This window comes from Sapajus apella, unplaced genomic scaffold (genome assembly GCF_009761245.1).
Source record: "Sapajus apella isolate SASKATOON/1434 unplaced genomic scaffold, GSC_monkey_1.0 scaffold24, whole genome shotgun sequence".
In the NCBI taxonomy this organism is placed as follows: domain Eukaryota; kingdom Metazoa; phylum Chordata; class Mammalia; order Primates; family Cebidae; genus Sapajus; species Sapajus apella.
Genome location: NW_022436964.1, coordinates 7,555,865 through 7,568,071, shown reverse-complemented (window position 1 = coordinate 7,568,071; position 12,207 = coordinate 7,555,865). Strand labels below are relative to the sequence as shown.

Here is a 12,207-nt window from a genome sequence, read left to right as displayed (position 1 = left end):
GAGAGGTAAGAAGGCATTTGGCATTTATACTAAGTGTACGTAAAAGACACTGAATTTAAGCAAAGTAATAATATAATCTAAGTTTTTAAATGGACCATACATGGGCAAATAGGGACAATGGGAAATCAAGAGGACATTGCAATAATGCAGGCGAATTGCAGCTTTGGATAGGGGAAGAAGGGGTGGGATTTGGCAAATGTTTAACACCAGAGACAATGACGGCAGATGGGCTGTGGGAGTTTCCTGGGATAATAGGATACATGTGTGAAATGTTCACAGCCCTGTAGAATAAAGGCATGATTTAAAAAAATCAAATTCAAGAAATTAACTGGAACAATATTAAGTACACCTTAATATTTAAAGACATCTGCCTCCTTTTCATGACTCCATTGTCTGAAAGCTTACATTCAGTTTTTCTTTGAGTTTGCCTTTATCAATCCATTTAGAAAAAGCTATTTAATGGAAAATCTCGCATTTTTGTTGTAGATTTTTGTGATTTGGGGCTGCTGAGCATCTGAGCACTTATCTTCTGGGGGAAGAATTCCAAGAAAGGTAGGAGGCAGCCCACCCCCCTTTCCCTATGGTGGAAAGCTAAGGCTGGCACAATTTTATTTAACAAGCACCTAAAATAAATAGCACTGACTATATCCCAGGCACTATTCTAAACACTCTAAAAATAATGACTCACTTAATTCTCATAATAGTACCTACCTCATTGGGTTGTTATTCCCCTTTAACAGATGAAGAAACTAGTGTATATTAAGGATGCATACAGCGTATCAGTGGCAGAGCCTGTATTTTAAGCCCAGCAAGGCTGGCTCCCAAGAACATGCCCCTAACCACTATGTCACACTGCCTCCCTGCAACAACCTGGTAGTTGGGCACAGACAGACAGACCAAGGTTTTGAAAAGTGACACCAGGGTGCAGAAGATGGTCACGGGATTTGCAGCATGCTGTGAATGTAAGTGTCTAACAGCAGCAGCAGCAGCAGCAGCAGCGACTGGCAGAGTGGTGAAGTCTGCTGGCTGTGTCCTTGACAGCGATGTCTGGTACTAGTGTTTGCTATGTCCAGAGTCCCTTAAATCCTGCCTTTTTGCTGAGCCTACTGTCCAATTTCCATTAATTCTATTTCCTGCTTCCACTCCAATAAATTATTTCTCTGCTTACATGGTCTACAACCAAGAATCTTGGCCAGCACGGCTAATTTACCCAATCACCAGAGAGCCAATCTTCATGAATGTCAGGGCTCTTGCAGAGGCTTTTGCTGTCTCTTCCAACTTTAGAGCCTTTGGATTTCTGCTAGTACATTTTCTCCCTCTAACAGTGTCTGCAGCTGTGGCTACTGGTTCACAGGGATCCAAATCCCCGGCCATCTGCACTCAGGTGACAGTCGTGTCTGTGATGCATGTTCCCTGGCCAGAACTGATTGATCCAGGAGTGCACCCTGATGCCCCAACCTGGCTATAAAGGTCGCCGGCTGAGAGGGCTCTCAAGCTTGGAAGGGAATGGAGTCAAGTCCTGTTGATGGCTGTGCCTGGAGAAGAGTCCCCTAACCCAACTGCCCTGGAACTTGCTCTCATTTTTTATTACTCAAATCCTCTTCAAATTCCACGAGATGCCCTGGTGACAATCCTTCCAATAAATTATTGTCTCCTCTTTGAATTTCAACCATCTTTAGTATCGCTGTAGCTTTGCTACAGTAATTCACTGAAAATCCCTCTCTGATATCCCAACATCATGACCTCTCTTCATATAGCCCTACAGATGGGAGTTGTTACAGTGGTATTTTCCCCTTGTGGTTTAGGTATCATGGGAAATGTGAAAGCAAAAGATGACGGAGACCACAAGGCATCTTAAAAATTTTAAAAAAAAAAAGACTATTTGAGGCTTAAGACTTTTTATTTACATTGATTTTTGCCAAACTCCACTGGCAGATTTTTCCACTTTATATCTGCCCACAGCTTAAGACTTATTAAAGCCTCAAAAATTCCACCTTCTAACGAGATGATTTAGCACCTTGATTCTTTAGGTACTTGGATACTGTACTAGTAATTGATCTGAATTAGGGACTTGATATCTTTGTTTCAAGTGGCTTCAACATTTTTTTTTTTTTTAAGATGTGGTTTTCCACTAAAAAGAACCAGAGCCCCTCTGAGAAATGACTGCTTTCCTCCCTCGCTGGGGAAGGACTGGTACAAGATGAGCCTGGGGCAAACAAGGAAATGCTCAAAAAAAAAAAAAAAATGACAGAGGCATGCCACAGTGACACAGGAGCCAGCTTGAAGGGGATCTCATTGCACAAATCGGGTAGAATTTGAGCACCAAAATGATTAAGAACAGTAATGAAGTAAAACTCATTGAGGGGAAAAGAAAAAGAAAACTAGGGATTCATGAATTTGCATGGATAATAAACAAATAGGAGCAAAGGTAAGGCTGTTGCAGTAGAATATCAAGTGCCAACTGGTAAATATGGAGACAGTGCTAGAGTTGGAAAATCACTCTGTGGATACCATGTTATAGATTAGATCAGGTGGAAACCACCAATGGCTCTGAAATCTAAAGAGACATTTTGATAAGAAGCAGCGTGTTTACATGGCCTTATAAAGTGTCTCTCCACAAAATTAAGATATAGTGGATAAATAGACAACATCTTAACCAGGACATCAGCTTGAACATCAGCACTGAGGGGCAGAGGGACATGGTGTGCCTCCAGATGCCACGCCCGAGAGGGCACAACAGCATGTATCCAGTGTTCCAGCCGAAAAGCACAGTTGGAATCTCTAATCATAAGAAAATCGCCAGTTAAATCCCAAATGAGAAACCGTCTGTTAAAAAAAGGGAGAGGGGACTGTATTTTTTCAAAAATTCAATGTCATACAAGCAGTGACTTTGTGGAAAAGTTCCAGATTAAAGGAACTAAAAGGATATGAGAACCAAATGCAATCCCTGAGCCTCCCCTGGACTCTGTATTGGAGGTGGGGAAACACCACTAAGGACATTATTGGGTCAACCTACAAAACTGGGATATGGATGGCAGATTCGACACAAACATTGCATCGAAGTTAAACATGCTGACATTTCATAAGTGTACTGTGCTTATGTAAGAGATTATACCTATTTTTAGAAAAACACACTGAAGTTTTTAGGGAAAAAGGCCACAACACATACAACTTACCCTCAAATATTGCCAACGGAAAAGGGCATACCTGTGTTGTTTGTGCTATTCTTATTTATTCTTATTCTTACAAATTCTTTATAAATTTTAAATCACTTTCAAATAAAAAGTAAAAATAAAAAAAAAAAGACTTGGAGAAGGAGACTGACTGCAAAGGCACAGGGAATTTTCTAGGATGGTGGAAGTGTTTCTAGATTGTGTTCATACATTTATCAAAACTCATCAAAGTGTACACTTAAGCCTGCTGACTTACTGTATTCAATAAAGATGATTTGCAAGCCTGGTGACTTATTGTATTCAATAAAGATGATTTGCAAAGGTGCAAAGGGTAAAAGTCCATTATTTCAAAAGGTTCTGTATTCATTTAAGGGTAGACAGAAGACGGGGTATGTGCATCTGCCTCTTGAAAGGCCTTAGGAACTGCTGTGTTATGGATCGAAGCAAGCTGTCTAGTGAGATTGGTTTGCTCCAGCCAGGATGAACAGAAACCACAGACAAAACCACACAATCCTCCTTTCTGAAGCATATTATGGCAAAAAAAGTAAGCATTTTTATATTAACGTCTATTTTATAATGACCACAATACTCACATAACTGGTTAAAATAAAACAGGCCAGGCACGGTGGCTCATGCCTGTAATCCCAGTACTTTGGGAGGCTGAGGCAGGTGGATCACTTGAGGTCAGGAGTTCGAGACCAGCTTGGCCAACAAGGTGAAATCCCGTGTCTACTAAAAAATACAAAAATTAGCCAGGTATGGTGGGGAATGCCTGTAATCCCAGCTACTTATGAGGCTGAGGCAGAAGAATCACTTGAACCTGGGAGGTGTAGGTTGCAGGGAACCATGATTACACCATTGCACTCCAGCCTGGGTGACAGAGCATGACTCTGTCTCAAAACAAACAATGAAATAAAACACAAAAACTCAGTGAAATCTGGCCCCCAGGGATCCTTCATATGATCCCACATCCTAAGAACACCATTTACTGTCCTCAGAAGTTTCCCCAGATGGTGAGGAGAATTTGTGTATATCTCACCCTAGCCCCCACATGCAAACAATGGTTTGCATCTTACCCTCCCCGTATTTCAAGGCCCACTTAGATGATGCCTCCTCCATAGGCTCCCCCTTTATGTTCTGCCTGTTCCACCCCTTAATCTGTTAAGCTTTTATGATCATCTTCCTCATAAAAGCTATTTGTGAATTGTCCTCCTCCAACTCAGCCCTTGGGAAGAAATCCCTGCACCGAGCACTGGCACCTTAGAAAAGCCTGCTGCATTGAACTAAGCTCAGATACAGGCATGTGGGCATGTTTACCATTTCATTCCTTTTCTTCTTCACAGAGTAGGAAGGTGTTGTCACTTTTTTTTTTTTAAGATGGAATTTCACTCTTATCGTCCAGGCTTGAGTGCAATCGTGTGATCTTGGCTCACCGCAATCTCTGCCTCCTGAGTTCAAGTGATTCTCCTGCCTCAGCCTGAGTAGCTGGGATTACAGGCATGCGCCACCAAGCCCGGATAATTTTGTATTTTTAGTAGAAATGGAGTTTCTTCAGGCTTGTCTCAAACTCCTGACCTCAGGTGATTCGCCCACCTCAGCCTCCCAAAGTGCTGCAATTACAGGTGTGAGCCACCACACCCGGCCAGTGTTGTCACTTTCTACCATGAAAGTCACACTATTTGCACCATTTTCTGGAATGGACTTCCTGCCCAGGAACATGGTAGCTAATTCTAAAATGGGATTTTGTTATAACCAATCCAGTAAAACTTTTTGGGACCCAGATTTTCAACTCTTTGGTGTAAGTAGGAAGAGGGATTTTAAAATTGGCTTACGGCTCAGAAAACACTAAAGGAAACTCAAAGCAAAATATTTCTGTTAAAGCACTACCAGGACAACTTAGACAATCTTCTATGCATCCCACAGTTGGTCAACTAAATGGAAAATGACCCCTCTCTAGGGCCTGAAAATACTCAAACCGAGTGATGATAGCTGACACTGAGCGCTATCATTCAAAGCCCAGAGAAGTCAGTCCACAGCTAAGAAAGCGTAGGGCTAGGGTTCAAACACAGGCAGACGGGCCTAACAATCTACATTTTTCATCTCTGCATCAGCGTTTCTGACTGAATTTAGTCCTCCCGACAAAGTTTATGTCTTGAAATCCCGACCACTAGTAACGTCAGAATGTAACTGTATTTGAAGATAATGTCTTTAAAGGGGTGATTACGATAAAATGAGCAGGTCCCTAATACGATAGGAACTGGTGTGTTATAAGAAGAGGAAGCAGCCAGGCACAGTGGCTCACACCTATAATCCCAACAACTTTGGGAAGTTGAGGCAGAGGGGTAGTTTGAGCCCAGGAGTTTGAGACCAGCGTTGGCAACAAAAACTAAGAAAAATAAAAATAAGCCCAGCATGGTGGCTCACACCTTAATACCAACTACTCAGGAGACTGTGGTGGGAGGATTGCTGGAGCCCAGGAGGTCAAGGCTGTAGGAAGCCATGACTGTACCACTGAACTCCAACCTGAAGAATGTCAGAAAGAAGAAGAAATCGGGTGGAGGGGGGAGAAAGGGAGGAGGGGGTGGGAGAAGGGAATAGGAGGAGGAGGAGGAGGAGGAGATGACACAAGGATGTGCATGCCCAGAAGAAAGGCCATGTGAGGCCACAGGGAGAAGGCAGCTGTCTGCAAGCCAAGGAGAGAGGCCTCCGGAAAAACCAAACCTGCCAAGCCAAAACACTGCTCTTGGACTTCCAGCTGCATAACTGTCAAAAAATTAATTTCCTTTGCTTAAGCCTCCCAGTCTGTGGTATTTTGTTATGGCAGTCCTAGCAAACTAATTCAGCCAGCATCTGTTAAATACCAATTCCTTTTCCTTCCAGGGAGCTCCAAGGTGAGGGCTGCATCCAAAATTAAGACAGTAAACCCAATTTACAAGCCACTTCACCAATGTACATTTCACATGAAAATTAATCCAAGATCTCATTTTCCCTTAATAGCTATGGTCCTGATGCTCTCTCCCCACACTGATCAGTACTCATCAATGTTCTTATCAGAATTCCTTTTTGTCCTTTCATCCAAGAAACTGGTAAATTTCTTTCTACTAAATTTAACCATCTCCTTTATTTTCTCCATCTCTTTCTCATGAGAAGGAGTCACGCCAACATCTTGCAATTATTAGTCTTAACCAAACAACAGCTTCCATCTTTCCCTGGTAGACACTGACCCGTGCTTTTATTAAGCAGAAACATGGTAATGCACTTTAGAAACATCCTCAAATCATTTTGTTGCAAAAGCATGCTTCATTGTGAAAGAGCTGGTGGCTTTTGGGGTCATCCCATGCTCCACAAAAGGATCCCACACTCCCATTTGCGAAGTGTAGTTTTTAACTAAGGCACCTGAACAGTGGATGCTCTAATCCACCCACTAGAGAGATGGCTGGATTTTTCACCCAAACTGCATGACTTCAGACAAAACAGCACATACCCTTCCCCAGTTCCTATTTCTTCTGAGTCACTGGCTCTTCCTTAACTTGAGAAGCAGGAATGGAGCTGTGTCCCAGTACTTTATCAATTGAAATAAATCAGAGGTTTTGAAGTCCACCCTTGGAGTTCTGAACAGCTCCCTGTGGTCTGGAAACTGTATTTTTCACAGGAAAGTTTTCACTAAGGAGATGTGCTAGTCACAACTCGGCAAGATGAAAATGGGGGTTTTGGGAGGTCAGACAGTGCCTCAAGGGGGTGTTGGAGCAATGGCCTGGGAAGATGAAGACCCTGGGTCACCCTGATTAATGTGACTTTGAGGGCAAACAATTGACCTACAAACATTCCTCCCCTAGTCTGTGTGTACATGCAAGCATTTTACATCAAACAAACAGGCTTATTACCAATACAGTATGGTTCAGCTGAGTGCATAACTTTTCATACAAAGAGCCAGCATTTGTCAAGCTCCTGGTATATTCTGGATACTATACTCCCTACATTGACACAAATCAAAGCACCGCAAAATAAAATAGGGTTCAGCCAGCACTTAAAAAGAAAAAAGCACATACGCAACTAAACCCCTTGTTTGTGGGACTTGGGGCAAAAGTACAAAGCCCCCACCCCATAATTATTTTAAAGTGTTAAGCTAACAAACTGTCAAGTATTCCTCCTGCCTTGACAAAAGTCGCTTTATAATACCCTAGAAGGACAGGGACAATTTAGAATTTTCAGATCCTTCAAAGTTATGGGCCAGACACAGAAATAGCCCTGGCCAACAAACAGAGCCCCTTCGTTTCCCCACCCAGGCTCCCACTCTTGTAGGGGGTCCTCTTGGGCACCCATGGGGCCTCCCTCCACTCCTACCCACCCCACACTTCCAAACTTTTATGCCCCAGCAAACAACTGCCCCTTTGCGTGCTCTCCAGGAATCAGGTCTGCCCTCCTTTCTAGGGCTCAGGCCTTAGAAGCTGGCATGGGGACCTTTGGGCTGGGTATTCCATCCAGGTCTTGGGAGGAGGGGGGCAGCATAGACTCTGGGTAGCCAGCCGCTACTGGACCTACAGACTTCCAGCCCTGTGGGAAGGGGCACACACCCCCTCATCCCAGAAGACCAGACTGGGACCTTTAAACCCAGGAAATAAGGGTAAGGGGGCTCTTCCCCGCATGTCTGAAGGCCGTACTGGCCGAGGGCCTTCTCTATACTACACTAACTAGATCAACTTTATCTTTCCTTGAAGCTTTCTGGGAGAGTGATCCCTACACAAGGAATAAAGATAAATAAATCAAGAGACAGATGGTGTAAGAGGACTTCTGCTCGAAAGGGATGAAAGAAAAAAGTTGAAATCTTTGTGGCTATCTAGAAAAAAAGTGACAGTTAATATCATGGTCTGAAAGATAGAAAAGGTAAAATATTCCTCAAACAGCAAATGTGTTGACAGCATTCTAGAAAGTCTGAGGAGATAGGATCCTTGCCTTATGGCATAATGTGAGCAAACCTTAAACTGTTTTCTTTCTGTTTGAAAGTGGATGTCCTACCCAGACCTTTGCAGAGAGGCAAAAAGAGCTGGATGAAGACGTGGCAGAGGCACCTGAGCAGCCAAGCTGAATCCTAGGATGTGGACACGCTGCATCAGGCTAGGCAAGGGAGGTTCGGGTCTGCTGTAAACAGAAAGGCCTGGCCAAAGGGACCCATGCGAGGCAGGCGGAGGAGCTCACAGTCAGAGGAGCGGCCATCTGCCTGGGCTTCACCCCCGCAACTGACCTAGTATCTGCTTTGCCTTTGCTCAATCAGGGCAAGTTGGTCCGTTCTCCAGGCCTCCATGTTTTAATTCTCTAAAATAGGAATATCACCTGCCCGCATCACCAGGTGGTGATACCTATAAGAACCTAGCACGGTCTGGCACATGGTAAGTACTCAAGATGCTTCATCTAGAACTGAAAGAGTGCGAGTCAGAGCTAGCGCTGAGCCCAAGATGTAGGTCAGGCAGTTCCTCCACCACAGATCCCCAAGCTGGCTGTGCTGTGGGCGGAGGTGTGGACAGGGTTTTGGGGAGAGGCGCACACCTGAACACATGGGGTACAGCGGTCAAGAGGTCGTGTTACGGTTCCCTGTCCTGTTTGGGGGCAGGGGAAGGGGTGCTTTTTGCAAGTCGCCCAGCCAGAGATGGAAAGAACAGGCGCCTAACGCCCCAACTTGCTAGCATCAGTGAGCTCCGAGGGCGATAAGGAGGAAGCCGCCTGCCCTCCGCTGGGCTCCAGGGCCGCGCGAGTCCGGGGCAGTGGAGCGGCCGGGAGGGAACGCCGGACTCGCGGGGGTCGGAGACGCAGCCACTCACCCAGCAGCAGCAGCTTGAGCTCGCGGCGGGCGTCCTTCTTGTCCCGACGAAGCTGCCGCTCGATCTCCGCGCTAATGCGCTGCGACTCCTTCTCCTCCGCGGACAGGCAGCAGCAGCCGGCCATAGTGCGCTCAGCTCGGCACCCGACGGGGCGACGCGGCCCAGAGCACTCGAATCCTCCGCCCGGCCGCTCTCCCGGCTGGCACGCGACGAGCACAGGGGTGTCGAGAGAAAAGGCGGGGGCCGATTTGAGCTCTAGAATTAGAGGCCTCGACCTCCGAGTTTCAATACCCCCTCGAAGGTGGGCGCTGAGGCGGGGGCGAATCCTGAGCGCTGGGAACGCTCGAGGGCACCCCGGATCCGGGCTCAGCCCGCCTCACTCTAGCTCTGAGGAGGAGGAGGGCGAGTCGAAAGGTTGGGAGCGTTGCTGGCCTCGGGAAGATGCGCGCGCCCCTTGGCACGGGAGCCGGACAGCAGTCAGGGTGCGCGGACAACAGTTGGAACGTCGGTGCTCCGGGAATAGGATCTCCTAGGCCCAGGGGTGTCCCAGGCGGGAGGTAGGCGCGGCGTGGGTTGGAGGCAAAGGACCTGGCTGGCCTTTGCCTGGAAAGTTCCTAAAACCTCAGCAGTGACCGCAGACTAAGACCAAGCGGAAAGGTCCTGCTGGCGCTTGTGGCTCTAAGTGGCAGGAGGGGGCGGAGCGTCTCGAACCTGCAGCCCTGTCGTCTGCCGGACTTAGCCTTCTGGGCACCACAAGCCGAAGGCTCCTGGAAGCCAAAGGGGACGAACAGGTAGCCGGGGGCGCAGAGCTAGGGGTGGGGGCTGGCGTCTCAGGGAGCAGCCCCCACACTTGCCTGCCTGGCTGGGGCGTCGCGGCAGAGGTTTGCTGTAACCTGCGCGCTCTGGCCGCCGGGCCCCAGGTTCCGACAGGTGAGTGGGTTTCACCAACTCCCTCGCTCGGAGAAGATGGCAGCAGCCTGGAAGAGGAGCGGCGCCAAGCGTCTGCGGCGAGACACAAAGCCCTGAGGTCTCCACCGGGGCCTGAAGTGGAGGCTTGTCCACCAGCTTCACCACCTCGCACGCCCGGCTGTCCTAGACCGACCCTTTCGCTTCCCCGACCCCCGCGCCCAGCTCGGGTTTGGCCAAAGCCTTTGGTCAGCTCGGCAATTTGCCTGTAAAGTGGCTGGGCCTGAGCCTACTGGCTCTGATCTTGGAGAAGGAGCAGCCGCTGGGTTCAATTAAAAGAGAAGTGCAAGAGCCCAGGGTAAATATCTTCTCGGCCTCCGGACGAGGGGGCTGGGGAGAAATGGAACGGCTGGTTGCTTTGCATTTTATGATGGGAAAGACACCTGCTTTGTAGAAGGTGCTGACACGTTCCTGGTAGCACCTGGCAAGTTCCCTGCCCAGCCCTGAAGCCTGACAGACGCCCTGCGATTGTGTCCACACTGACACCTTGGCCGGGATCCTGGAACGTCTCGGTCAAGTTTGAGCAGCAATAATAAAAAAAGTTAAAAAGCCCCTGTTTGTACTTAAATGACACGATAGAATGCATATTGCATCTGACTTTTGCCTGTGTAGATTTTGACGCACAAAGGGGAAGGTGGAGAGAGCGGATCCTCTTGGCCAGAACAATGAATATTCTTTCCTTCTCAAGTCAGTATAGGCCATTTATGTGCTAATGGGGCGTTAGGCAATTAGCTAATGCTTTCTCTACTAAGAGCAGGCATAAATCCCTTTTATTTAAGTAGCATAAATTTTAACAATTCAAACTAAGGAGCACATTGAGTGGAAAGGTATGTGTCATTATGTAAAGAACTTGGTATCATGACGCTATCTGGCTGCATGTTCTTATTATTTTGCAGTTTTAAGAAACGTAGAGAGGCTGGGCGCGGTGGCTCACGCCTGTAATCCCATCACTTTGGGAGGCTGAGGTGGGCGAATCACAAGGTCAAGAGATAGAGACCATCCTGGCCAACATGGTGAAACCCTGTCTCTACTAAAAAAATGCAAAAATTAGCTGGACGTGGTGGCCCACACCTGTAGTCCCAGCTACTCGGGAGGCTGAGGCAGGAGAAGCGCATGACCAGGGAGCCAGAGGTTGCAGTGAGCCGAGATCGGGCCACTGCACTCCAGCCTGGCGACAGAATGAGCCTCCATCACAAAAAAAAAGGAAAGAAACGTAGAGGAATCAGGCATTAAAAATGTGCATACATTCTTTACTGTGTGATTATTTTAGTTTCCTTGCAGGCATAAATTGACAGTAACAGTGACCCCTACAGGAAAACTCCTGGAGGTTTGGAGTTTGATCTTTGGCAGTAGCCCGAATCTGATCTTCTTAGTAACCCTTTTCTTCTCTCTTAGCTCTTATAGATTCATTTACAATTTGAGAATAAGATCTCTTGGCTTCTCAAAGTAATGGTTGCATCATAATTATTATTATTTAAAAATTATAAAATTATTTTTAAATGATTAAAACTAGGGCAAATTTGAACTCTAAATTAACTGTAATTACTGATACTGACCTATTAGGCTTAAAGTTGCAAAGATTTCAAAAAAAACTATGAAACATGTTGATTATGGCAAATCTGTACAACTTTCCTGAACTCCTCAGCATGGCAGTATATATCTGAAGCCTTAGATATGTCCATCCCCTTTGGCCAAGTAAATTTCTTCCTTAAGAAATAACTAGAAAGAAGCCTCATGATTTATGTACAAAGGTTTTATTGCTAATACAGCAACAAAAACTCACAACCTAAATGGCTAACAACAGAAAAGAGATCACTTAAATTAGGGTTTCTCCATGCAATGAGATATTTTAGAGCCATTAAACATGTGGATATGTGATTAATAAATATGTGAATAACAAATTTGGAGGAAAACCTCAAAATACATTGAACGAAAAAGGCAAGATCCAAAAATATAAAGAGTATGATAAGATTTTAGTATGAGAATACACATACACATTTTTAAGAAACTAAAGGAACACACATCAAAAAGGTAACTTGCGGTGGGCACGGTGGCTCATGCCTGTAATCCAAGCACATTAGGAGGCCGTGGTGGGCGGATCACGAGGTCAGGAGTTCAAGACCAGACTGGCCAACATGGTGAAACCATTTTTTCTCTACTAAAAAATACAAAAATTAGTTGGGCATGGTGGCTCGTGCCTATAATCCCAGCTACTTGGGAGGCTGAGGTAGGAGAATTGCTTGAACCAGGAC

At 46.1% G+C, this 12,207-nt stretch overlaps 1 protein-coding gene across 1 annotated transcript in view; it reads right to left on the bottom strand.

The window, feature by feature from the left end:
• Positions 1 to 10,542, bottom strand: part of GNA14 (G protein subunit alpha 14) — a 219,655-nt gene extending 209,113 nt beyond the window's left edge. The window contains exon 1 of the mRNA XM_032290658.1: positions 8,990 to 10,542. Within this exon, the coding sequence (XP_032146549.1) occupies positions 8,990 to 9,113 (124 nt within the window). The 5' untranslated portion in view covers positions 9,114 to 10,542. The remainder of the gene's footprint in view (positions 1 to 8,989) is intronic.
• Between the last annotated feature and the right edge of the window lie 1,665 nt (positions 10,543 to 12,207).